Consider the following 26,999-nt stretch of genomic DNA (forward strand, 5'->3'; position numbering starts at 1 on the left):
TGTAAAATATGATTATATTCAATTTTTAGGTTCCTAATTGTGAAAGAAACATTGAACCAAATTCACCTAGTTAACATTATCTACCTTGTCCTTCCTCAGAATGTACTATTACCTGAATGCTTCTATTCCTTTTTTGATCTTCGAAAAGAATTCAAGAAGTGTTGCCCTGGTTCACCTGATATTGACAAACTGGACGTTGCCACAATGACAGAGTGTATCCTTTAAATCATTACTCAAGAATCATTTGAAAAGATAGTTCCAGAAAAAAATGGTAATTCAAGAAACTTTCAAACATTTTAAATTTTGTCAGCATATGGGTAAAATTGGCCTATCCAAAATTTGTTTACTCTGCTGAGAAACTAAAATACAATTATAGACATCTTTGAAAGTGGTTATAATTAATCAGATGGTTGGATGGATTTGGAAATGGATTTTTTGGTGGGGTGATCACATGTCGAATAGGATTCAGTTTCAGCTATGTGATGTGTGTGTGTGCTGCAGAAAGAACATGAAGACTTTAGTGCAGATTCTAAGGCCACTTTTTCTTGGTTACTGTGATTTTAGGGTTTATTTTGGCTTCTTTGGAATGAAGTCAATAATTTTTTTAATTGGTGGATATATCCCCTTTACAAACTGCTGTTCATTGGTCCGGCTTTTAGCCTCCCCTGAGTTTTTCAAATACAAGATTATGCTGATTATAATAAGCCATCTTTGGAGATGATAAAATGGGGTCTGGATTGTCCCCCACATTCTTTAGTTACCAAAATAATATATTTGATGCATGATATATTGTAAAAGTAATTTTATAACTACAAATCTATAATCATGAATGACCCGTCATCTTACATTCATTAAGTCTTTCAAATGCTAACTAATAAGCAGGCGTGTGCTAATATATCAGATGTAAAGTTGAGTAATTGTTACCTTGAGTGGCTTCCCAAAAGCCACTGTGAGAGTCATCATGAAGTTAAAACTAAGTTACCTTCAGTAGCTTGTGGGTTGTAGATGCTTATTCCCAAACTTTCTCATTCATTTTCAGGAACTAAAGTCTGGTTTTTGTGTTACTTCAGGATTTTTTTTCCTGATTGAAGTTTGCTCGCATATATTTCATAACTACTTGTAAACAGGTCAAATCCGTTTTCATTTGCCTTCTTCTTGGAGTCAGTTAGCTGGAATTTTGGCTTAGCATGACCAGTAGTGTTGGGAAGAGGGTGGAATAAGTTCATTGTGACAATTCTTACAAGAATTTTGTTAAAAAGGTTAGTACACCAGAAAAATTCTCACTGGTTTTTCTGTTGGTTTGAATGTTGTATTAGACAGCTCAAGCTTCCATAACAAATACCATAGACCAGGGAGCTTAAACAAGAGAAATTTACTTTCTCACAGTTCTGGAGGCTGGGATGTCCAAGATCAGGGTGTCAGCATGGTCAGGTTCTGGTGATGGCTCTTCCTGGCTTGCAGGTAGCCAGCCACCTTTTCTGGGGGGATAGCAGGAGGAGTTATCTTCTTACAAGGTCACTGCCCTATCTAATTAGACGCCTCCACCCTTTGACCTCATTTAAAGTTAACTTCTAAAGACCCTCTCTCCAGATAGTTACCTTGGGGGTTGGGCTTCAACATAGGACTTTGGGGGAGGTGGAGGACACAATTCAGTTCTTAAGTATATATTAAACTTTTTAATGTGGATAGTTGGTCTTCCACAAAATAGAGAACCAGAGTACCTACTGAAAAATTAGAAGACAGTGGAGGAAAAATCTAATAAGCTATCTTAATTTAGAAAAAGACAACTTCTGGCTGGACATCGTGGCTTATGTCTGTAATACCAGCACTTTGGGAGGCTGAGGAGGGAGGATGGGTTGAGACCAGGAGTGCTGACACCAGCCTGGGCATTATTGTGAGAACCCATCTCTACAAAAAGTAAAATGAAATAAAAATATTTAAAAAAACGAAAAAGATAACTTCAGTAGGAAAGGAAGTATATTAAGGATTGTTGTGCCAGGGCAATATAGAGAAACCCCATGTCAACAAAAAATAAAAAAATTAGCTGGACGTGGTTGCATGAGACTGTAGTCCTAGCTACTTAGGAGGCTGAGGTGCAAGGATTGCTTGAGCCCAGGAAGTCGAGGCTGCAGTGAGCTATGATTGTGCCACTACACTCCAGCCTGGGTAACAGAGCAAGACCCTGTCTCAAAAAAAGTGGATTTTATTCTTAAATGTTTTAATATTTAATATCGTACTTGTACATGTCTTTCTCATTTAACAAGTTAGAAATGCTAATAAGCTTTCTTAGCAACGGTTTTTGTGTTATATTGCTGCTGTGGTCAGTTATTTTATGACTACTATTCAGAGGAATACTTATTTCCCTGACTAGGCTACCAGACCAATTTCTGAGGCTAAAAGCAATTATGTCCAATCTGAATATCAACTTGTGCTCATCTATGCAAAGTATTTCTACAATGTCTGAATTGAATTGTTCTGTTCTTTCAGAGCATTAAACATTTTCCTTGCCAATATGGAAGTGACGCTGAATTGGGAGATCTGTAGTCATTAAACATTCTTGATGGTTTTGTCAAGTGGACAGAAGGTCATTTGCTCTTGAGGAATTACCTGTTTCACCTGGTAAACCAGTGGGGGAGGGAAAGGGGCTTCTGTAAACACCTGGAGAAGAGCAGCTAAGAGAATGTGCAGGTTGAAGTGTTTAATTTTTTTTGTCGTGAAATACTTGTATCCTTGGTTGGTTGTTTTAAACGAGGATACAGAAATATCAATTTGGACCCTCAGTGATGTCACAATATTCTAAGTGTTTTGGAAACATGCTTTATTAACTTTACATCCAAGTAAATTTAAAATTCTTAATAAAAATCCATTTTTGGCTGGGCACGGTGGCTCATGCCTGTAATCCCAGCACTTTGGGAGGCCGAGGCAGGTGGATCACTTGAGTTCAAGAGTTCAAGATCAGCCTTGCCAACATGGCGAAACCCCGTCTCTGCTAAAAATAGAAAAATTAGCCGGGCATGATGACGCACATCTGTAATCCCAGCTACTCAGTAGGCTGAGGCAGAAGAATCACTTGAACCCAAGAGGCAGTGAGCCGAGATCATACCATTATACTCCAGCCCAGGTGACAGAGTGAGATTTAAAAAAAATTATTTTTCATTTTTTGGAGATGGGTCCTCATATTTTGCCCTGGCTTCTCTCAAACTCCTGGCCTCAAGCTATCCTCCTGTCTTGGCCTCCCAAAATGCAGGGATTATAGGTGTTTGCCACCATATCCTGGCCTCATTTATTTTTTAATTAGTAGGCTTTATTTTTTTGAGATGTAGTCGTGCTATGTTACCCAGCCTGGTCTCAGACTCCTGAACTCAAGCAATTCTCCTGCCTCAGCCTCCTGAGAAGTTTGGATTACAGGTGCATCTGCTGTACCTGTAATCTCAACTTTTTTTTATTATTATTATTTCTTTTTTTGAGACAGAGCCTCCCTCTGTTACCCAGGCTGGAGTGAAATGGCGTGATCTTGGCTCACTGCAACCTTCGCCTCCTGGGTTCAAGCGATTCTTCTGCCTCAGCCGCCCAGGTAGCTGGTATTACATGCGCCCGCCACTATGCCTGGCTAATTTTTGTATTATTAGTAGAGATGGGGTTTCACCGTGTTGGCCAGGCTGGTCGCCAACTCTTGAGCTCAAGTTATCCACCCATCGCGGCCTCCCAAAGTGCTGGGATTGCAGGCGTGAGCCACTGCACCCAACCCCAACTTTATTTTTTAGACCAGTTTTAGGTTTAGAGCAAAATTGGGCAGAAAGTATAGAGTGTTCCTATATAACCCTTGTTACACACATACACACTCTCACTCACTCCCCCACTGTCAACATGCTGCACCATTGAGCAGAAAGTATATTGTTCCTATAGAACCCTTGTTATTCTCTCCCTCTTCCTCTCCCTGCTCCTTCCCTTCCTCTCCTTCTCTCCCCGTGCCCCCTCACTGTCAAAGTGCTGTACCAGAGTGGTACATTTATTACACCTGATGAACCTACATTGACATGTCATTATTACCCAAAGTTCATAGTTTACATTGGGGTTTACTTTTGGTCTTGTACATTCTATGGATTTTGACAAACGTGTAATGACATCTATCTACCATTGTGGTATCAAAATACATTGTAGCAATAGCATAGTATTTTTTTGTTTGTTTGTTTGTTTGTTTTACCTGCTACCTTAAAGTCTTTTATCCCTAATAGAATAGTTTTATTGCCTTAAGAATCCTCTGCACTTTGGCCAATCATTCCTCCCTTTCCCTTAACCCCTGACAACCACCAATCTTTACTGTCTCTGTTGTCTTGCCTTTTCCAGGAGGTCATATAGTTGGAATCATGTAGTATGTAATCTTTTCAGATTGTCTTTTTAGCTGGTAATATGCATTTAAGATTACTCCATGTCTTTTTGTGGCTTTATAGTTCCTTTTTAGCACTGAATTCCATTGTTTGGATGTATGGTTTGTTTATCCATACATGGTTTGTTTATCCAAACATGGTTTGTTTATTCGCCTACCGAAGGACATCTTGGTTGCTCTCAAGTTCTTGCAAATATGAATAGTGCTGTTATAAACATCACGTGCAGGTTTTCATATGGACATAGGTTTTTTTAATCATTTTTATTTTTTTTTGAGACAGAGTCTTGCTCTATTGCCCAGGCTGGAGTGCAGGGGTGCGATCTTGGCTAACTGCAAGCACCGCCTCCCAGGTTCACACCATTCTCCTGCCTCAGCCTCCCGAGTAGCTGGGACTACAGGCGCCCGCCCATGGCTAATTTTTTGTATTTTTAGTAGAGACGGAGTTTCACCATGTTAGCCAGGATGGTCTCGATCTCCTGACCTCGTGATCCGCCCGCCTTGGCCTCTCAAAGTGCTGAGATTATAGGCGTGAGCCACCACTCCCAGCCTAGGTTTTTTATTTATTTTGGTAAGTACCAAGGAGTGTGACTGCTGGATCATACGGGAAGAGTGTCATTTTTTATATCTCACTGCAATTTTTGTGTTTAAGGCAGACTTTTTTCCAGGGGGAACGGTGAGGGAAAGCAATGAGGCCTTGCATTTAAAAGAACAGTATGTGGAGCTTGAATAATATGCAGTATTTCAAGGCATTTATGGAAGATGAAAGAAAATTATAGTGTGGTCTTTTTTTTGGCAAAGTCTCACTTTTGCTCAGGCTGGAGTGCATTGGTGCTGTAATGCTATCGTGGCTCACTGGCCTCAAACTCCTGCACCCTAGGCTCAAGTAGTTGGGACTGCAGGCCTGCACCACTGTGCCAGGCCAATGTTGTGTATTTCTAATGGAAGAGGACACTAAAACCCAAGTTGTAGAGTCACGAAGTCTGAGCTGAGTATACCCTGCTACACAGCAGCTTTGCTTTCCTGGGAGTTACTTGTGTCTACCGAGCCAAACTTTAATCTTGAGTATTCCAAAATGAAAGCTTTGTAAGTGAAGTGCTATGTAAATGAAAAAGTAGGACCATTTTGATGACGAAAGGGTTTAGGAATTTTTTTTCTTTTTTTTGAGATTGAGTCTTACTCTGTTGCCCAGGCTGGAGTACAATGATGCAATCTTGGCTCACTGCAACTTCCACCTCCCAGATTCAAGCGATTTTCCTGCCTCAGCCTCCCAAGTAGCTGGGACTATAGGAGCCCTCCACCTCGCCTGGCTGATTTTTGTATTTTTAGTAGTATTTAACCATATTAAACAGGCTGGTCTTGAACTCCTGACCTCAGGTTATCCACCCACCTCAGCCTCCCAAAGTTCTGGTTTTATAGGCGTGAGCCGACTTGACCAGGAATTGAGTGTAGTTCTGGTTCTTACTTTTGGCACTTCTTTCCCTCTTTTGTCTTTGTATTTGTTCTAAAACGCTTTTTTTTTTTTTTTTTTTTGAGACAGAGTTTCTGTCTTGCCCATGCTGGAGTGCAGTGCGCAATCTTGGTTCACTGCAACCTTCACCTTCTGGGTTCAAGCAATTCTCCTGTCTCAGCCTCCCAAATAGGTGAGATTACAGGCATGCGTCACCATGCCCAGCTAATTTTTGTATTTTTAGTAGGTACGGGGTTTCACCATGTTGGCCAGGCTGGTCTGGAACTCCTGACCTCAGGTGATCTGCCCTCCTCGGCTTCTCAAAGTGCTGGGATTACAGGCGTGAGCCACTGCGCCTGGCCCTAAACACATTTCTGATGTTGGTGTTAGGCCTTTGAGTTATTCCAGTTGCATTGTTGTCTGCTTTTGAATTATGTGATGCTAGCTGAGAAGACCTCATCTAGCAGGTCAACTGGATTGCATGTTGTAAGCTTTTTACTTAATCAAGTGAGGATGGTGAGGGTGTGAGATGATAGGGACTGGGGCTTCTGTGGTTTTTTTTTTTTTTTTTTTTTTGAAATTATCTTAGATCCCTTACGGAAATTAATACTAGTTGTCTCCTGCTGAAAGGACATTTGTGTAAATGGCTTCTTTTATTCATTTTCTTTTAAACCCATTTTTTTCCCCACTAATGTTGGATGGAATTACTTCCTGATTTCTTAACCTGCTTTTTGTTAGCTGTTTGTCAGGAACTTACTTATTCTCACTAATCAAGACTTCTAATATTGTATTTACTTCCCTTTGCCAAGCATTTATTAAGATCTTATTTTTCTGAAAGTATGGTAAGGAGGACAGGTGAAAAAAACTATCAATTGACTTCTTACTACATGTGCCATGAACGGCTCAGTGGAGAGCTTTCATCGCCATTTTATCACTAGGGAAACTGAGGCTTAGAGGCTTTGTCTTTAAGTTCTATGCTCTAGCATCCAACAATATACAAGGTGACATATTTTAGAATGTATACAATCATTTGAGGCACGTGGGCTACCTCAAATAGGTTATCTCCCTTTTAAGTTAATATCCTGTGTTTCCTCGGCACATATCAAATCATTAAAGCAGTAAAGTTAATTTTGTAAAATATGTATTCCATGATAGGGTATTGCATTTGTATGTGCTGTTTGATGTGATTACGATTGCCATTTCACTAGGGCAAATTTCCATTATCAGGAAAAAAAAAATCACTAAACTGCTCATGCCTACCCATTCAAAGGTTATTAGGGTGTGTATGTTTCATCACTTCTTGGGGGGTGTAAAGGATTTGGGTGTGTGTGCACATATGTGTGCTCTATTATCAGTGTGTGACATTAGCCTGTTTTTCCTATAGGTTACAATTGGGGATAATAGGATAGTAGTTAAGAACGTGAACACTGGGGGCAACTTATTTGAATCCTCAGCCTCAGATTCCCCATCTTAAAATGGGTAAGACTATTGTATAAGGATTAATGAGATAATGTGTGCTGCCACTTAGCTGGTGGTTGGCCTGCCCCACACTCTGCAATGTTGACTGATCCTGTGGACCCCACCAGGTTGTCGGGTGTCTCAGAACAGGAAAAAACAGCTGGCAAGGGACTTTGAAAAGGACTTCCTTATTGTTTTAAAACCTTATGTAAACCATTTTACACATATAAATTTTTTTAACCTTATGTGAGACTAGATGTAGACCTTTCAAAGCATCAGCTACATGTTAGTACAGGTAAACTTGAAGGTTAGGAGTTTATTCTAACAGTGAAATGAGCTGGGGCTTTATAATTGTACAGACCTTCCCTGCCCTGCTGTAAAGGTGAAGGCAAACACCGAATCCTCATTGGTACTTTTCTGTGTATGAAAGGGTTATATATATATATATATATATATACACACACACATATATATATACACACATATATATACATATATATATATATATATATATATATATATATATATATATAAAATCAAGTATACAGTTAAGCTGGGCCAGTAGTTGACCTTGTTAGCTGGAGATGGAAGGAATTATCTCTGGCATCACATTGGCATAACATGAGCCAAATCGGCACTGACACTGGCCTGTCACCTGCAGTGAGTGAAGTGACTAGAAATACTGCATATTCCTTGCCAGCCCTCAGACTGATGTTAATTATGTGTGGTTTGTTTTAATTATAAAATATTTTGGCCTGGTACAGTGGCTCACGCCTGTAATCCCAGCACTTTGGGAGGCGGAGGCAGGTGGATAACGTGAGGTCAGGAGTTTGAGAACAGCCTGGCCAACATGGCGGAACCCCGTCTCTACTAAAAATATAAAAATTATCTGGGTGTGGTGGTGGGTACCTGTAATCTCAGCTACTCAGGAGGCTGAGGCATGAGAATCGCTTGAACCTGGGTGGCGGAGGTTGCAGTGAGTCAAGATCGCGCCACTTTACCCTAGCCTGGGCGACAGAGTGAGACTCCATCTCAAAAAAATAAAATATTTTACTTTTAAAATGGGAGTTTGGAAATTCCAAGTTAATCCTTTTGTTTTAGAAAGCTTCGGAAGACTTGTTATCAAGGAGTCTCCTTTTCCTAATTTGTTTATCCCATATAAATGTCTTTTTCCAAAGTAAAGTTTTTCATCTCCTTTGTTGAATGAGACCCTGTCTCCATCTTCTTTCTTCTAGGGTATAATTGACTTACTAGGTTTGTTGGAAATCCTTCTGTGTGACTCTTCAGTACAATAATATCTCCAAGAAGTAATATTTGTTAGGTAGGGATCTTATTTTTTACCCTCTAAGAGTAAGAGGCTGGGTGCAGTGGCTCATGCCTGTAATCTCACCACTTTGGGAAACTAAGGCAAGAGGATCACTGGAGCCCAGAAGTTCAGGACCAGCCTAAGCAACACAGGGAGACCCTGTCTCTACAAAAATAAATCTAAAAATTAGCTAGGTGCTTAAAAATAAGCACACTCCTGTAGTCCATGCTACTTGGGAGGCTGAGGTGGGAGGATCACTTGAGCCCAGGATGTCAAAGCTATAGTGAGCCGTAATCACGCCACTGCATTCAAGCCTGAAGATCCTGCCTCAAAAAAAAAAAAAAAAAGTAAGCTGAGAAGTAAGGTTTAAAACTAAGGTTGTATTCAACCTGAGAAAGCTGGTTGGGAGAAGACAAAACTAGGGTTTTAAGTATGTGTGTATCTGTCTGTGAGGTTTTTTGGTTTTTTGTGTGTGTGTGTGTGTGTTTTTGTTTGTTTGTTTGTTTTTTTTTGATACGGCATCTCACCCAGGCTGGGGTGCAGTGGTGCGATCTCAGCTCATTGTGACCTCTGCCTCCTGGGTTCAAAGGATTCTTATACCTCAGCCTCCCAAGTAACTGCTGGAATTACAGATGTGCATCACCACACCTGGTTAATTTCTGTATTTTACTTTTAGTTTCACCATGTTGGCCAGGCTGGTCTCAAACTCCTGGTGTCAAGTGATCCACCCGCCTCGGCCTCCCTAAATACTGGGATTACAGGGGTGAGCCACCACACTTGGCGTCTCTCTCTTTTTTTTTTTTTTTTATTTTTATATTTTTTCACTCCTCTCAGCTCATACCTAGGTTTTAGATTTTTTTTCCCCCAGCATTTTATTGCTGGTGTTAAATAGTTTTGGTTGTCTTGACTTCTCATTGTATTTTCTTATGGTGACATTTTTTTGTTTCCTTCAAAGCTCACTTTAAAATATATCAGGTTATATGTAGAACTTACACTTAAAATTATGCAACCAAACTGGGCACGGTGGCTCAGGCCTGTAATCCCAGCATTTTGGGAGGCTCAGGCGGGCAGATCACTTGAGCTCAGGAGTTTGAGACCAGCCTGACCATCTGGTGAAACCCTGTCTCTACAAAAAATACAAAAATTAGCCAGGCATAGTGGCATTCGTCTGTAATCCCAGCTACTTGGGAGGTCGAGGTTGGACAATCATTTGAACCCAGGAAGCGGAGGTTGCAGTAAGCCGAGATCACGCCACTTCACTCCAGCTTGGGCAACAGTGAGACCCTGTCTCGAAAAAATAAATTAAGCAAACAGCTAGGTTTGGTGGCACACTCTTGTAATGCCAGCTACTCCAGAGGCTGAAGCGGGAGGGTCGCTTGAATCCCAGGAGTTCTGGGCTGCAGTGCGGTATGCCCATCCAGTATCCAGAGTAGGTTCATCATCAATATGGCGACCTCCGGGAGTGGAGTGGAGGGTTGCCTAAGGTGGGGTGAACTGTCCCAGAAACAGAGCAGGTTAAAACTCATGCTCATGTGCTGATCAGCAGCGGGATCGCACCTATGAATAGCCACCGCACTCCAGCCTAGGCTACATAGCAGGACCCTAGTCTCAAAAAAAAAAAAAAAAAAAAAAAAATTTATTTATTTTATTTTTTTTTTTGAGACGGAGTCGTTGTCTGTCGTCCAGGCTGGAGTACAGTGGCGCAATCCCGGCTCACTGCAAGCTCCGCTTCCCGGGTTCAAGCCATTCTCCTGCCTCAGCCTCCCGAGTAGCTGGGACTACAGGCGCGTGCCACCACGCCCGGCTAATTTTTTGTATTTTTTTAGTAGAGACGGGGGTTTCACCATGTTAGCCAGGATGGTCTCGATCTCCTGACCTTGTGGTCCGCCCACCTCGGCCTCTCAAAGTGCTGGGATTACAGGCGTGGGCCACCGCGCCCGGCCTATAAAGGCAACTCTTTTAAGAGTAACATCTCTATCACATGATTTTAGAAAATTCAGTTTTTAGATAGAAGACTAATCAACTTTTCTCTTTTTTTCTTGCTGTATTTTATCAGCTACTCCTTTGTTCATTAGCATAGGTATTATAAGTCTGGCAGCATGAAATTGTGTTACTATACAATAAATGAAAGTAAACAAAAGGAATGGATTTAACATCTTGTGAGGATTCTATGGCAAGGAAAAATGGCTTTCAGATGACACTTCAAATTGGAGTAATTATAAAATAGTTTAAACTTGTCTGAGTTAATGTATTATCTTATTAAAAACTTAGTTTAAAAAGATATTTACAAGTACAAATTGGATGTTCTGAAACCAGATGTGACCATTTTTAGGTAGTTGGGAAGGATAACTTTTTAAAGTAGATAAGCTAATATTGATAAACCATAAAATTTCTCTCTGAATTATATCCTCAGCTAATGTAAGTGTGGATTAAATCCTCAAGCCTGTTTCACTAGTGGTGGTCATAAGGAAAGTGTCCCTCCTGTTAATATATAGACCAAGTCTCTCTAGACTCCTCTAACATGCATATAAAGTTTTACTTGCTCAGTTGCAGCCTGAAATGATGAGTTTTGTTCCCACTGCCTCTGCCTGTACCCTTCCTCATTTCCTTGAGGCATTTCTCATTTGTGAAGCTGGCTAAGCCTGTTTGTACTGTTGTGACTGCCTTGAGGGCAGAATGAGTAAGTTGCATGAGGAGCTATAAATCAGGAGGCACAGACTCATCTTTCCTTTCCTCAAGATCAGACGTGCAGCAAGTAATCCAATATATACTTATAAATTGATAGGGGAAAGAATTGCTACTAAAACTTTTTTTCTCATTCCTCTCTGTTACTCGTTTTCAGTGATGCTAAGGATCATAGATGGAAGAAACTGGCCTATTGAGGCTGTGTGTGTGTGTGTGTGTGTGTGTGTGTGTGTGTGTGTGTGTGTGTGTATGTAAGTAAGGAGATGGCTTGGGCATTCAGGAGGTTGGGTGACTTTTACAAGTTGTTACACAGCTTAGCGCCGCTGATCCTGGTGTGTGACGCTGATCCTGGTGTGTGATGGCTCAAAGGGAGACATGTTGGGACGTGTTATGTGGCACCAAGGTAGTAGCCAAATGTCAAGAACATTTTCTGAGTTAAAAAGTAGAATTCATTAAAATGATTCTTCAGCTACAAGTCTATTTCTAACCAGGCAGGAATGCTTTACATTTTTACTTTTGATCTCTGTCTTCTTCAGTTGGCTTTTATCTATGAATTTATAAAACTTCTCACACACTATTGCTCAATAGTCAAATCATAGCTGTCGTGTAATCCCACCTCCATTACCCATCAGCCAGGTGACTGGATGAACTACTGAACATCACTCAATCCCAGTGGTTTGTTTGAGATGGAGTCTTGCTCTGTTACCCAGGCTGGAGTGCAGCGGCCATGATCTCGGTTCACTGCAACCTCTGCCTCCGGGTTCAAGTGATTTTTGTGCCTCAGCCTCCTGAGTAGCTGGGATTATAGGCGTCCGCCACCACATCCGGCTAATTTTTGTATTTTTAGTCAAGACAGGAGTTCACCATGTTGGCTAGGCTGATCTCGAACTCCTGACCTCCAAGTGATCCACCCACCTCGGCCTCCCAAAGTGCTGGGATTACAGGCGTGAGCCACCATGCCTAGCCTCACTAAATCTTAGTTCTACAGCTGTTTGGTTTTGCTGTAATTTATCTGTCAGTGTTATTATGAGAATTGGAAGAAATAGGGAGTGGTTGGCACAACATGGTGTCCAGTAAATGCCACCATTTAAGTCAGTAGATCCTTGGAAGCTATAGAGATGTTGATAGGTGGAAAGAGATCAGAGGAAGATGGGGGCCTACACCCAGGAAATGTTACGACAGTCGAGAAAATAGCATAACATTTTAGGAATAGTATCTAATGAACTCTTAAATTGATGATTGTGGCCTAGAACAGTTTTGGTGGGTCATTTGTGGCCTAATTTGGTTAGGGGATTAAGATAAGTGTGCTTTCCTTATAGGGTGGTACCTGAGCAATGTTGAGAAGGCTAGGTAATCCTGCCATTAATAGATGAGAGGAAAGCTTAATTTGAATGGAATATACTTTTATACTCCTTTCAAGTCTAAATTTTCCCCATATTCTTTTTTGAGATCGATTGACAAACATTCCTGTGGCATCCTTTGTATCTGGCCATCTTTTTGCAATCTCCATTCCTCTGTAATAGGTCACAGGTCAATAACATTTTGCTATAAGGGGCTAGAAAGTCAATGTTAGGTTTTGCGGAGCACATTAGGGTCTGCTCACCCAGGTGCACCTTGTTTTAGTGCGCTTCACTTTATTGTGCTTCACAGTTGTTGTATTTTGTCTTTTTTTTTATTTTTATCTTTTATTTTTGAGACAGGATCTTGCTCTGTCACCCAGGCTGGAGTGCAGTGGTGTACTTATCGACCTCCCAGGCTCAAGCAATCCTCCCACCTCAGCCTCCTGAGTAGATGCAATGACAGGCCAATTTGTTATTTTGTAGAGATGGGGACTCGCTATCTCAGGCTGGTCTTGAATTCCTGGGTACAAATGATCCTCCCACCTCGGCCTCCCAAAGTGCCAGGATTACAGGCGTGAGCCACCGTGTCTGGCCAGTTTTGTTTTGTTTAAAAAAAAAAAAAAGAAAATGGAAGGTTTGTAGCAACTCTGCATTCAGCAAGTCTATTGACACCATTTTTCCAACAACATTTGCTCACTTGTCTCTCTGTCACTTCTCAAATGTTTTCATTATTCTGTTGTGGCGATCTGTAATCAGTGATCTTTGTTACTGGTGTAATTGTTTTGGGGCATCATAAAGCAGGGCCATATTAGGTGGCAAACTTAATTGGTCTGTTGTGTGTGTTCGGCTGCTCCAACTGGTGGTTACCCCATCTCTCTCCCTCTCCCTGGGACTCCCTATTCCCTGAAACACAATATTGAAATTAAGCCAATTAACCCTACAATAGCATCTAACCATTCAAGTGAAAGTAAGAGTTTCATATCTCTCACTTTAAATCAAAAGCTAGACATGATTAAGCTTAGTCAGGAAGGCATGTCAAAAGCTAAGGGAGGCCAAAAGCCAGGCCTTATGCACCAAATGATTTGTCAAGTTGCATAAAGGAAAATTTCTTGAATATTCCAGTGAATATATGAATGATAAGAAAGCAAAACATCATAGGGTGTTACCTGAGCAAAGATGAGAAGGCTGGGTACCACTTGTCATTTATAGAAGAGAGGAAAGCGTAATTTGAATGGAATATACTTATTGCTATGATATGGAGAGAGTGTGAGTGGTTTGGATAGATCAAACTAGCTACAACATTTCCTTAAGCCAAAGTGCAATCTGGAGCAAGGCTTTAAGTCTCTTCAATTCTATGAAGGCTGAGAGAAGTGAGGAAGCTGCAGAAGAAAAGCTAGCAGAGATTGGTTTATGAGATTCAAGGAAATAAGTCAGCTCTACGACATAATTCAAAGTGAAGCAGAAAGTGCTTATGGAGAAGTTGTAGTGAGTTACCCAGAAGATTTAGCTAACTGATGAAGACAGCTACACTAAACAGATTTTCAATGTACTAGAAACAGCCTTCTCTTAGAAGATGATGCCATCCTGGACTAACATAGCTAGAGAGGATAAATCAATGCTTTGCTTCAAAAGCTGGTTCTCTTGTTATAGGCTAATGTAGCTGGTGACTTTTAAGTTAAAGCTAATGCTCATTAACCGTTCTAAAAATCCTAGCGTTCTAAAGAATTATGCTAAATTGGCCAGGGGTGGTGACTCATGGCTGTAATCCCAGCACTTTGGCAGGCCGAGGTAGGTAGATCATTTGAGGCCAGGAGTTCAAGACCAGCCTGGCCAACATGGTGAAACCCCATCTCTACTAAAAAATACAAAAATGAGGTCGGGTGCAGTGGCTCACGCCTATAATCCCAGCACTTTAGGATGCTGAGGCAGGTGGATCAGCTGAGGTCAGGAGTTCGAGACCAGCCTGGCCAACATGGTGAAACCCCGTCTCTATAAAAATACAAAAATTAGCTGGGTATGGTGGCGCGTGCCTGTAATTCCACCTGCTCGGGAGGCTGAGGTAGAGGTTGCAGTGAGCTGAGGTTGTGCCACTGCACTCCAGCCTGGGCAACAGAGCGAGACTGTCTCAAAAAAAAAACCAAAACAAACAAACAAAAAACCAAAGAAAACCAAGAATTACACTAAGTCAACTCTGCCTGTGCCCTCAAACAGCATCACAGGCTACCGAATCTTTGATGAAAGGAAGAGGCAATTGATGTGGCAAACTTCATTGTTGTCTTATTTTCAGAAATTGCAACAGCCATCCCAACGTTTAGCAACCATCACCCTGATCTATGAGTGGCCATCAACATCTAGGTAAGATCCTCCACCAACAAAAAGATTGACTCACTGAGGGCTCAGATGATTAACATGTTTTAGCAACAAAGTTGTTCTGTTGTTTTTTATTTTTGGAGACAGAGTCTACCTCTCGCCCAGGCTGGAGTGCAGTGGGGTGTTCTCAGCTCACTACAACCTCCACCTCCCGGGTTCAAGCAATTCTCTTGCCTCAGCCTCCTGAGTAGCTGAGATTACAGGCATGCACCACCACGCCTGGATAATTTTGGTATTTTTAGTAGAGATGGGGTTTCACCATATTGGCCATGCTTGGTCTCGAACTCCTGGTCTCAAGCGATCCTCCTGCCTCAGCATCCCAAAGTGCTGGGATTACAGGTGTGAGTCACTGTGCCCGTCTGCAACAAAGTATTTTTGAATTAAGGCATGTACATTTTTTAAAAGACATAATGCTATTGAATACTTAGTACAGTCAAAACATAACTTTTGTATGTAGTGGGAAACCCAAAAAATTGTGTGACTTGCTTTATTGTGATATTCACTTTAATGCAGTGGTGTAGAACCAAGCCTACCATATTTTCAAGGTATGCCTCTATTTGATGGAAATACATCCTTATTTTAGAGAGAGTCGCAAAACTTCATGTGAATTGCTGGTTTCACCCTCAAACCAAGTTTGAGCTATGTGTTTCAAAGAGTATACTTTTGGTAAAGAAGCACATTGGCCTGTGTTGGCTCTGAGTGCTTGAATTGTTTCCAGAATTTGCTGTCTAGAACTAGCATCTGCTGTCATCAAAGGTGGACTATCCTACAGGGCTCCAAAAGTGTTCTATAATAGAATTTCTAAGCAAAAGTGGCATTGTGGAAGTAATGTCACATCAATAATCTGTGGTGTCCATTTCAAACATTAGGCCAAAGAAAAAGTCATTTAATACCTTGTAGTGTTGATAATGTCACCATATCATGAAGTCGGCATGGTCATTGCCTTGTGTGTGCTGTAAAGATTCAGAGGATGAAATATTCTAATTAACTTTGTTGCATACTTTGATTCAAAACGAAATGAAAATGCTCAGTATTCATTTGCTACAACTGGGTAAATAAAAGTTGTATTCCTGGTAATATCTCAGCACTGGATTGATTTGGCTCTTTTACCCAAAAGGGCAGTTGGAGCCTAAGTTGAATGACTGACTGATGGGAGGCAGCCATTCTGAGATTTCTAAAGGAAGCTCAGCTAGATCCATCTTCCTTCTCTTGGCTTGGTATAGGTTTAATTTTGATTTAGAAGTAACCTGATTTTACCTTTCCAAAGTGTTTCCTTAATTTAATCTCACAGATTTAAATTTTGAGAAGAGTAGTTCAGTCTCTCGATATGGAGCCTCTCAAGTTGAAGATATGGGGAATATAATTTTAGCAATGATTTCAGAGCCTTATAGTAAGTATTGCTTTTATAGTAGTGCAGTCCCAGAATTCGTACTATTTTTCTCTTACCTATACTCAAATTTCCTCCTACAACTTTGTCTCCCTAATCACTAAAATGATGACTTTTGTGTTCTCATTTTTAGATCACAGGTTTTCAGATCCAGAGAGAGTGAATTACAAGTTTGAAAGTGGGACTTGGTAAGTGCTTGAGTACTATTTATTTGAGCTTTTTAACTTGTTTTTTTTTTTTGTTTGTTTGTTTGTTTTTGAGACAGAGTCTTGCTCTGTCGTCCAGGCTGCAGTGCAGTGGCACGTTCTCAGCTCACTGCAAGCTCCGCCTCCCGGGTTCATGCCATTCTCCTGCCTCAGCCTCCCGAGTAGCTGGGACTACAGGCGCCCGCTACCATGCCTGGCTAATTTTTTTGTAGTTTTAGTAGAGATGGGGTTTCACCATATTAGCCAGGATGGTCTCAATCTCCTGACCTCGTGATCTGCCCGCCTCGGCCTCCCAGAGTGCTGGGATTACAGGCGTGAGCCACCTCACCCGGCCTTTAACTTGTTTTTGTTCATATTGTGCCTCTTAATTCTTGTTATATTTGAGAAACTTTACTAATCCTTTTAGCTATCCTTTCTTGCTGTTTGGTCATCTGTAAAAGAAGGTTGTATTACTTAGAGCTTGATATTGGGAATAAAATGTAATGACTTACTGGCATCTTTAGTCACCCTGACCTTAAGTATATTATATGCTCATATCTGTGATTGTTATTTTGGTCTCCCCAAACTATCCAATCTTTCACTTAGAAAATTTCCAAAGGAGAAATTGTAGGCTTTAATACAGTTCACAATTTTTACTGAGATAAAATTTTACATACATTCTATAAATACATTTATTTATTTATTTATTTATTTTTGAGACACTTGCTCTGTTGCCCAGGCTGGAATATTGCGGTGTGATCTCTGCTCACTGCAACCTCCGCCTCCCGGGTTCAAGCGATTCTTGTGCCTCAGCCTCCCCAGTAGCTGGGATTACAGATGTGTACCATCATGCCTGGCTAAGTTTTGTATTTTTAGTAGAGATGGGGTTTTGCCGTGTTGACCAGGCTGGTCTCAAACTCCTGACCTCATGTGATCCACCCACCTTGACATCCCAAAGTGCTGGGATTACAGGTGTGAGCCACTGTGCCTGGCTATATAGGTTTCTACTTTAAAGCCAAGGAAATAGCTGGGGAGAAGTATGAAGTGGTGTCTGTTAGTGATCACAGGTAGACCTGTTTGTTTGTAAATCACTCTAATGAATTGAGTGTGTGCTTGGTCTCTGAAGTGAATAGAAACTTCTGACAGCTTTGCCCATAGAGAGAGACTTTGAGGCCGATTAGTTGTGGAGAAAGTGACTTATTAAGAAAATGTCCTAGGAGAACTGAAAATGTGAACGTGGGAGGGATAAGACATCAAAAGGTGTCAAAATATATAATAAGTGATTTGCAAATGAGTCATTAAGGTGTAGGGACTCACAGGCATTTCTATGGACATTCTCTGGGATGGCTCCCTGGTTTGATCTGGGGGATATTTTAATGGCAGACTTCCTACCGTGCACACACATTCCTCATGTGGGTTAATTGTCAGCTTTATTCTAATCCTAAATTCGGCTGCTAAACTGGATTTAAACCCCACATGTATACTGTCTAGATTTGAGAATGAATTCAAACCTATCTTTTGGGGTTCTAGGAACTTTCAGGACATGAGGGTGCCAAGCAAACATTTCCTCAGCTTTTTTTTTTTTTTTTTTTTTTTTTTTGAGATGGAGTCTTGCTCTATTGCCCAGGCTGGAGTGCAGTGGCACAATCTCAGCTCACTGCAGCCTCCACCTCCCAGGTTCAAGTGATTCTCCTGCCTCGGCCTCCCAAGTAACTGGGATTATAAGCGTACACCACCATGCCCGGCTAATTTCTGTAATTTTAGTAGAGATGGGGTTTTACCATGTTGGCCAGGCTGGTCGCAAACTCCTGACCTCGGGTGATCCACCTACCTCAGCCTCCCAAAGTACTGGGATTACAGACATAAGCCACCACGCCTGGCCTTCCTCAGCTTTGATAGATAGATGGTTTGCTGAGTGAGCTAGCTGTGTTGGGCCTGCACAGGCAGCCATGTTTCTATAATGAACCACCTAAACAGTACTTTGAGTTGTACCCACATAATTTTTTAGGTTATAAGGAAAATCAAGTAGTATTGCTAGTCTGTCTGAACACCAAATAATACATCGTGTGTAACTAGGCAGTTGTCTTGCAGGGGGTAATAGGTGTCTGACTTGCTAGCATTTATCATGCAACCTGAAGTTTTGCTTCATCCACAGCAGCAAGATGGAACTTATTGATGATAACACCGTAGTCAGGGCACGAGGTTTACCATGGCAGTCTTCAGATCAAGATATTGCAAGATTCTTCAAAGGACTCAATATTGCCAAGTTGGTTTTCTTAAATATCTATTTTACTTAACAATCCCAAGGGGATAATGGATTTTCTATCTTTTTTTTCCTCACTGTATTTTTTTTTTCTACCTGCCATCTGTTTTATTATTCTCAAAGGGGAGGTGCAGCACTTTGTCTGAATGCTCAGGGTCGAAGGAATGGAGAAGCTCTGGTTAGGTTTGTAAGTGAGGAGCACCGAGACCTAGCACTACAGAGGCACAAACATCACATGGGGACCCGGTATATTGAGGTATGTCCTCAAAACCTGAACCCCTGGACATCGTGAATGAGAATTAACATAGGACGGAAGGCTCAGAAACATTAACTTCTCTGTCTTTTCTCAGGTTTACAAAGCAACAGGTGAAGATTTCCTTAAAATTGCTGGTGGTAAGTGCCTTTTACATAACATGGCTTTAGTTAATAAGAATCTAAAAATTTTGCATACTTAAATTTAGCAAGAGTAGATGAATAGGGTCATGAATGGTTTTTATTTTCTAATGGAACATGGGAATAGATTTTCTTCCCCAGAGGTAGAAGCTTCCAATAATAACAGTGAGCTTAATGTATAACACGTGTCCTAAGGCTTGAGCCAACTTACTATAGTTAAATAGCCATTAAAAATAGTACTATATGAAGGTGAAAAGGTGATATGAAGTTGTATGCATATGGAAAGGCTAGGTTTTTTTGTTTTGTTTTTTTTGGAGACAGAGTTTCGCTCTGTCACCCAAACTGGAGTGCGGTGGCACAATCTCAGCTCATTGCAACCTCTGCCTCCCAGGCTCAAGCAATTCTTGTGCCTCCGCCTCCGTAGTGGCTGGGTTTACAGGTGTGTGCCACCATGCCTGGCTAACTTTTTGTATTTTTAATAGAGACGGGGTTTCACCATGTTGGCCAAGCTGGTCTGGAACCCCTGGCTTCAAATCGATCCTCCTGCCTCAGCCTCCCAAAGTGCTGGGATTACAGGCCTGAGCCCCTGTGCCCGGCCAGGAAATGATATTCTTGAAAAGAGTCAGAAAACTGCTTTCAAACGGCCACGCTGCAATACCTGGGATTGTTGCACATGTGCTTCTAATTTTTCTCTAAACTTAACACATGAGTCACCAGAAACATGGTAGTTTTGGGTCTCATAGTATTTTTGGATGTGTGTTTACAGTAATATGGTTAAAAACAGGGTGGAACAGGTGTGGTTTTTATCCAGTTATTTAGTGATTAATAACTTTAAAGGAAGTAACATGCATAAAACGTTGACTGCTTTTTGTCTGTTTTTTTCTATACATATATCTACTTTGTAAGTTTCTGTTGCTCATTGATATTGTTTTATAATTTCCTTTTAATGTATATTAACATCATCCTACATTACTCAATTTTCTTAAATGTTAATTGCTACATAGTATTATATGTACCATAATATAAACATCTCTGTTGGAGCTGGGCACATGGCTTGTGCCTGTAATTCCAGCTACTTGGGAGGCTGAGACAGGGAGGATTGCTTGAGCCTTGGTGTATTTTGAGAATGGCCTGAGCAACATAGTGAGATTCTGTCTGTAATAAATAAAATATCCCTGTTGAGCATTTAGAACTCATTTCCAACTTTTGACTTTAATATGTTGTAAATATTTTAAAATCTCTGTATGCGCCACTCATTGGGATAAATCTCTAAAAGCAGGATAGCTGAATCAAAGAATTTTGGACCTTTTCAACAGCCATTTGACACCTATTGCCAAATTATATGAAGATGACTTTCACTGTGTAAAAGAACATTTGTATTCCTACATTACAGAGCCTGGGTGAAAATTTTGCAGCTTTAGAACTTACAGGAACAGCATCCTATTAACACAATCTGCTGGTATATTTTTGCTCCAGTTCATCTTTAGATAAACTCTAAGGCTTCAAAATTCAGGACTTTAAATTTAGGAGCATTTCCAGAGTTCCCAAGCAATGTTTGATATTGTTTGGGGTCAAATATATTTGGGGTTGCTGTGGTTTTACCTAAATCCTGACATTTCATGATAGATGCATTGCAACTTGGAGATGGCAAAGTCAATTAATGTTTATATCGTTTCTGGGATTTCATTGTACATGGGCACTGCGATAAGAATTTGCTATTAGGGGCTGGGCTTGGTGGCTCATGCCTTTAATCCCAGCACTTTGGAAGGCCAAGGCAGGCGGATCACTTGTGGTCAAGAGTTCGAGGCCAGCCTGGCCAATATGGTAAAACTCCATCTCTACTAATAATACACAAATTAGCCAGGAGAGGTGTGTATATGTGTGTGTGTGTGTGTGTGTGTAATCCCAGCTACTCCGGGAGGCCGAGGCAGGAGAATCAACTTGAATCTCTGCGGCGGTGTTTGCAGTGAGCCGAGACCGTGCCACTGCACTCCAGCCTAGGAGACAGAGTGAAACTGTGTCTCAAAAAAAAAAAAAAAAAAAAAAAGAAGCAAAAAGAAGAACTTGCTATTAGGGAAAATGTTACTAGTTTAGTGTATGAGTTTCAAAGATATGCATTTAAGTATTTGCTATATGACAACACTGTACAAAATGTTTTATGTTGGGCAGAATGTTGATCAATATTGAAAGTAGGTACCCCATATATTCATTATACTATTCTTTTTACTGAGAATGAACCTTTCTTAATTTAAAAAAAAAAAAGTAATTGAGTTACTTGCAGATGGTTTTCTTGGGAGCAAAAGAGTAATCAGGAAAAGTTTTTTTAACCCAAAGTGCTTTATATCTATTACCCTACTTAATTTTCATAATTTATGACATAGGCAATCTTACAGACAAGAAAAGTAAGGCACGGAGTTGAACTTGACTAAGATTATGCCCTAGTAAACAGTAAAGCCAAGATTGGACCCAGGCATTCTGGCTTCAGGACCTGTGCCTTTAACTACCACAATGACTTACTAGTGATTGGCCCATGATTTAATTGTCTTGCCAGCTTCCTAAATTAAGAAGGATGTTTTATGAAAAAGGGGAGGAGTTTCAAATTTAGAAAATTCTGATTTCTAGGATGTTATTTTGCGTTCAGTAGGAGTATGGGTCTTCATTATGAACTCAAGACATTGGCAGGACTTTTATCACTTTAAAATCGGTAAAGTTGATGTCTTAACTATTTCTCTCCCTGCTTCCTAATATTTGTTTTCCCTAGGTACTTCCAATGAGGTAGCCCAGTTTCTCTCCAAGGAAAATCAAGTCATTGTCCGCATGCGGGGGCTCCCTTTCACGGCCACAGCTGAAGAAGTGGTGGCCTTCTTTGGACAGCATTGCCCTATTACTGGGGGAAAGGAAGGCATCCTCTTTGTCACCTACCCAGATGGTAGGCCAACAGGGGATGCTTTTGTCCTCTTTGCCTGTGAGGAATATGCACAGAATGCGTTGAGGAAGCATAAAGACTTGTTGGGTAAAAGATACATTGAACTCTTCAGGAGCACAGCAGCTGAAGTTCAGCAGGTTGGTTTTAAAAACAAGTATGTTGTACCTTTGCATTAATTTCTATTCTTTATCTCTGAAAATAGTCCTACATTGCTCATTATGTTAAAATAAAACTGGCAAAATACTAAAAGTGTAACTGCATGAAAATAGTTTTGATTCTATAACCAAGAGATAGCCGCTGTTATCCTGCTGTACACACACACAACACATACTACGTATTTTTACAGAAATGGGATACTGCTATAGCTGGATTTTTGTATTCTGTTTTAAAACTATGAAAGCTTACCTATGTCTGAAAAGTTTCATCTTTAAATATCTCATGGAAGTGCATACTTTATCTAGAAATTCCTCTAGTGTACACTTAGATTGATTTTTTTCTACCAGAAGAAATTTCTATGTAAAATGCTTAAAAACCTTTCATCAATCTGATTTCTGTAGCATTGGATATAGAGCGTGAGCTTTTAAGGTTTTTAATGTGTTGCCAAATGTTATTTCCCAAAAGGCTTCATCGGTTTCATACCCTGCTGGTGAGCTCTGTCCTGTTTTACTAGCTTTCAGTGTGTGTGTGTGTGTGTGTTTGAGATGGGGTCTTGCTCTGTCACCCAGCCTGGAGTGCAGTGGCGCAATCTCGGCTCACTGCTACTTCCGCCTACCCCAGTTGAAGCAATTGTCCTGCCTCAGCCTCTGAGTAGCTGGGATTACAGCTGCCTGCCACCACACCCAGCTAAGTTTTGAATTTTTAATGAAGATGGGGTTTCGCCATGTTGGCCAGGCTGTTCTCGAACTCCTGACCTCAGATGATCGCCCACCTCGGGCTCCCAAACTGCTGGAATTACAGGCATGAGCCACCACGCCTGGCAACTTTCAGCATTTTTGAGGCACAAAATGAGGCAATCACTTCCTCAAAATGTACTAAGATCTAGGCATTAAACCATTTATAGAATCTCAAGCTTTTCAACTGTTCTTGACTTACCAGCTACCAGTTGAACATGTCTTCAGGGGTCAGTTTGCCTTTGTAGCATAAATGGTATAGACTGGTTTTCCAACTTGCTCTATTTGTGTCCCATAGTAGAATAGTGATTCATATGATTCCACAGATCTGCTTTGTAAGTATTTAGGATACTTACTTAATTATTTCTGTGAGTTCATCAGTTTTGTGTAGCTTCTGCATCCCATTATATGTTGTGATTTTAAATAATTATGCAAAGTTAAGAACCTTTTTACCTACTACAATGCCAAAATTATTTTTGTACTTTAAATAAATATAGTTGAAATTCTAAATTATTTTTGTGTTACATTGTGCTGGTGCTTTTGAACCCTAAACTAGCTACATTCTTACAATTTAAAATTTAAATCTGGCCAGGTGCAGTGTCTCACGCCTGTAATCCTAGCACTTTGGGAGTCCAAGACGGGCGGATTGCCTGAGCTCAGGAGTTCAAAACCAGCTTGGGCAACAAGGTGAAACTCCATCTCTGCTGAAAATACAAAAAAAATTAGGCAGTCATGGCAGTGTGCGCCTTTAGTCCCAGCTACTCGGGAGGCTGAGGCAGGAGAATCGCTTGAACCCGGGAGGTGGAGGTTGCAGTGAACCGAGATCACGCTGCACTCTAGCCTGGGCGACCAAGCAAGACTTTGTCTCCCGCTACCAAAAAAAAAAAAAAAATTATACCTTTTTGAAAATGTCATAAGTGCTGAATCTCTAAAATGTGCTTGAATTTTCAAACATGACACACATTTTTCCCAAACCAGGAGAAAAAACTCGATGTGGTTGCAGATCTTTATTTGGAAAGAGAGTTTGTCTTATGAAATCATGGCCTAGAATAAGCTACTGCAGAGCCTGGGCTACTGTGTTGGTTTGGAAATAGAGTAGGCTGCCTCTCTATGATTCTACTATGAGTTGCTTTTGGGTGTGCATTTTCTCTACTTCTCCATCCTTCTTGATTTATTTAATAAGTTTTGAACTAGTCATAGGTTCTTCCACTGTCTTTTCTTCATTACTAGTCATTTTATTCAATAAATATTTGAGCACCTCTTAATTGTCAGGTATTATGAGATGCTTCACCATTTCCTGTCCTGAGTTTATCTATTACTACACTAATTTTCTATTCTTGTTCTTCTAATGTTTTTGCTGTGTCTGGATTGTTTATATAACTTCTTATTAAAGTCTTCTTGTCTCTTTTTCATGCCATTTCTCTGGTGGTGTGGTTTGATTTTTGTCCCCTCTTACTCAGATAGCAACTGAGCAGGGTGTGAGTGCGGAAATTAGTGCATGTTTTGGGGAAGGGTTCATTGATTCTTCTATATTGTCAATTTATGGGATGTTAAAGGCTAGAGTGATTAAGTTGTTCAGAAAACCTGGAGATGCCACAGATGGCATTTGCCTAAGGACTTCTAGTATTATGAACTAGTTGGCATGCTCTGAGACAAAAGTGGAGAAGAGCCTTGTAATATGAGTGTTGCCTAAGGGCAGTCTTTTGTCTAAAATTCACCTAACCTATCATCATCCATTTCCAAGACAGCTGAATTCCATGAATCTTGAAGATATTCAAGATCTTTTGTCTTAACACTGTCTCAAATTCACAGGGAAACTAAACTACTATTCATCTTTATGATCAACAAATGATTCTTTTCAGGTCTTTATACCCACCCATTCTGTCTTGTGCTATTATTTAGCATTATACTTTAATATAATCCAAAGTGATTGTTTGGCCTGTGATTCTTTTACTGGGTCATTCTCTATTTCTTGGGTTTGGAGGTGGAGTATGAAGGTAATGAGGGGAATACTGTGTACTTAGTGAAATGATACATTTCTACTTTTGCTACAAAAGTCCACATTTAGTGATATGTTCAGAATTGTATAAAAGTGGCAGCTTTAGGGATAATAGTCCCTCACAGATAGTGATACATTGTTACAGGTAGACACTAACTGTTTAAGTGTTTTGTGTTGTGTGTGGTGTACACCTCACAGTGTATTTGACAAAAATGAGTATCATGCTTTCCCTGCTGGAATGCATGAATCCCTTTCTCCATTACTTCTCAAAATTGCATGTACTTCTGAATCACTTGAAGATTTAGTTCAGATGAAGATTCATATTTATTAGGTCTGGGGTGAGCTGGATTCTGCATTTCTAACGAGCTTCCCAGTGATGCCATTGCTGATCTGCAGAAAGCAGGGGAGTAGCACAGCTCTAAATTACTTCTGTTTTGCTTTGAGTACAGGTGCTGAATCGATTCTCCTCGGCCCCTCTCATTCCACTTCCAACCCCTCCCATTATTCCAGTACTACCTCAGCAATTTGTGCCCCCTACAAATGTTAGAGACTGTATACGCCTTCGAGGTCTTCCCTATGCAGCCACAATTGAGGACATCCTGGATTTCCTGGGGGAGTTCGCCACAGATATTCGTACTCATGGGGTTCACATGGTTTTGAATCACCAGGTAAGAAAGATACTTAGTGGAAAACTTATTCACTTTTTCTCACTACATATGAGAAATATCTAATATTAGATATTAGTCTTTGATAAATAAAATTAGTCTGAGATAAATTTAGATGAAATTAGCCTTTGATAAATAAAATTAGTCTCACTTACATCTAATTAAAAAGTACGTAATCCTCAGTTACACACTAAGTCTTTAAGGAAAGACTTAACTGTAAATACAAGAGGTCTTTAGAATGAACTGAAAATAATGCTGTCATTAGTATAATAATTCAAATTCAGCTTTGATTTCTTCATCACATATATCCATCACATTATCAATAGCGTCAAGTAGGCATGACATATATTATCAGTCTTGACACAATTTTTCTTATTTTGGCTGTTCAACTCTGCAGCTCTGCTGTAGTGTTACAGCAATCATGGATGCTGTTTATTTTAACAAATAATCATATCTGTTCCAGAATATTTTGTATCCATAGACTATTTAGAAATGGCTTATTTCATATTTAATATATACATGTTAGACATCAAATTACATTCAATAGAAACCAAACTCAGTGAGGACTTGAATCCATACCACCTAGAAAGAACAGTATGTGTGGATCATAACAGGCTCTCAAATGTATTAATGAATGAGTTGCTGAGAAGCCTGTATAAAAATCTGACTGAATTCTTCCATATGCAAATGTAAAGTATTTCCTAGCTTATTGTCACCTAATTTTTGGTTAAAGAAAATTATATTTGCTGGAAAATTTAACAGTATTTTGTGCTGTCATAAGCAAGATACAATTCTACAAACCCATAAGCCAGGTGGTTCTAGTTGAAACTTTGGAACTTTTTTTTTTTTTTTGAGACAGAGTCTCACTCTGTCGTCCAGGCTGGATTGCAGTGGAGCAATCTCAGCTCACTGTAATCTCTGCCTCCTGAGTTCAAGCAATTCTCCTGCCTCAGCTTCCCGAGTAGCTGGGATTACAGGTGCCCACCACCATTCCCGGCTAATTTTGGTATTTTTAGTAGAGACAGGATTTCACCATGTTGGCCAGGCTGGTCTCAAACTCCTGACCTCGGGCAATCTACCCGCCTTGGCCTCCCAAAGTGCTGGGATTACAGGCGTAAGCCGCCGCACCTGGCCTGGGACTCTTAATTAAATGCAAAGCTGTATTAATTTTTGAAAATGTTTTCTGAGGATTAAGGGTTGAATGTAGGCTTATATTGAAAATACTGAATTTTTTTTTCCCCTAAATTGCTAATTTCTCACCTTTTCACTTGGAGATTTGGTCACTTTCATAACTGTAA

The 26,999-nt window shown here is 40.4% G+C and overlaps 1 protein-coding gene across 7 annotated transcripts in view; it reads left to right on the top strand.

The window, feature by feature from the left end:
- The window catches only part of ESRP1 (epithelial splicing regulatory protein 1), a 66,494-nt gene that overhangs the window by 4,998 nt on the left and 34,497 nt on the right, over positions 1–26,999 (top strand). For all 7 annotated transcript variants that reach the window (XM_063709378.1, XM_019032718.3, XM_055349404.2 and 4 more), the window contains exons 4-11: positions 100–214; positions 16,285–16,383; positions 16,514–16,568; positions 18,721–18,831; positions 18,952–19,084; positions 19,179–19,221; positions 21,983–22,284; positions 25,486–25,704. In XM_063709378.1, the coding sequence (XP_063565448.1) occupies positions 100–214; positions 16,285–16,383; positions 16,514–16,568; positions 18,721–18,831; positions 18,952–19,084; positions 19,179–19,221; positions 21,983–22,284; positions 25,486–25,704 (1,077 nt within the window). The remainder of the gene's footprint in view (positions 1–99; positions 215–16,284; positions 16,384–16,513; positions 16,569–18,720; positions 18,832–18,951; positions 19,085–19,178; positions 19,222–21,982; positions 22,285–25,485; positions 25,705–26,999) is intronic.

Source organism: Gorilla gorilla, chromosome 7 (assembly GCF_029281585.2).
Source record: "Gorilla gorilla gorilla isolate KB3781 chromosome 7, NHGRI_mGorGor1-v2.1_pri, whole genome shotgun sequence".
In the NCBI taxonomy this organism is placed as follows: Eukaryota; Metazoa; Chordata; class Mammalia; order Primates; family Hominidae; genus Gorilla; species Gorilla gorilla.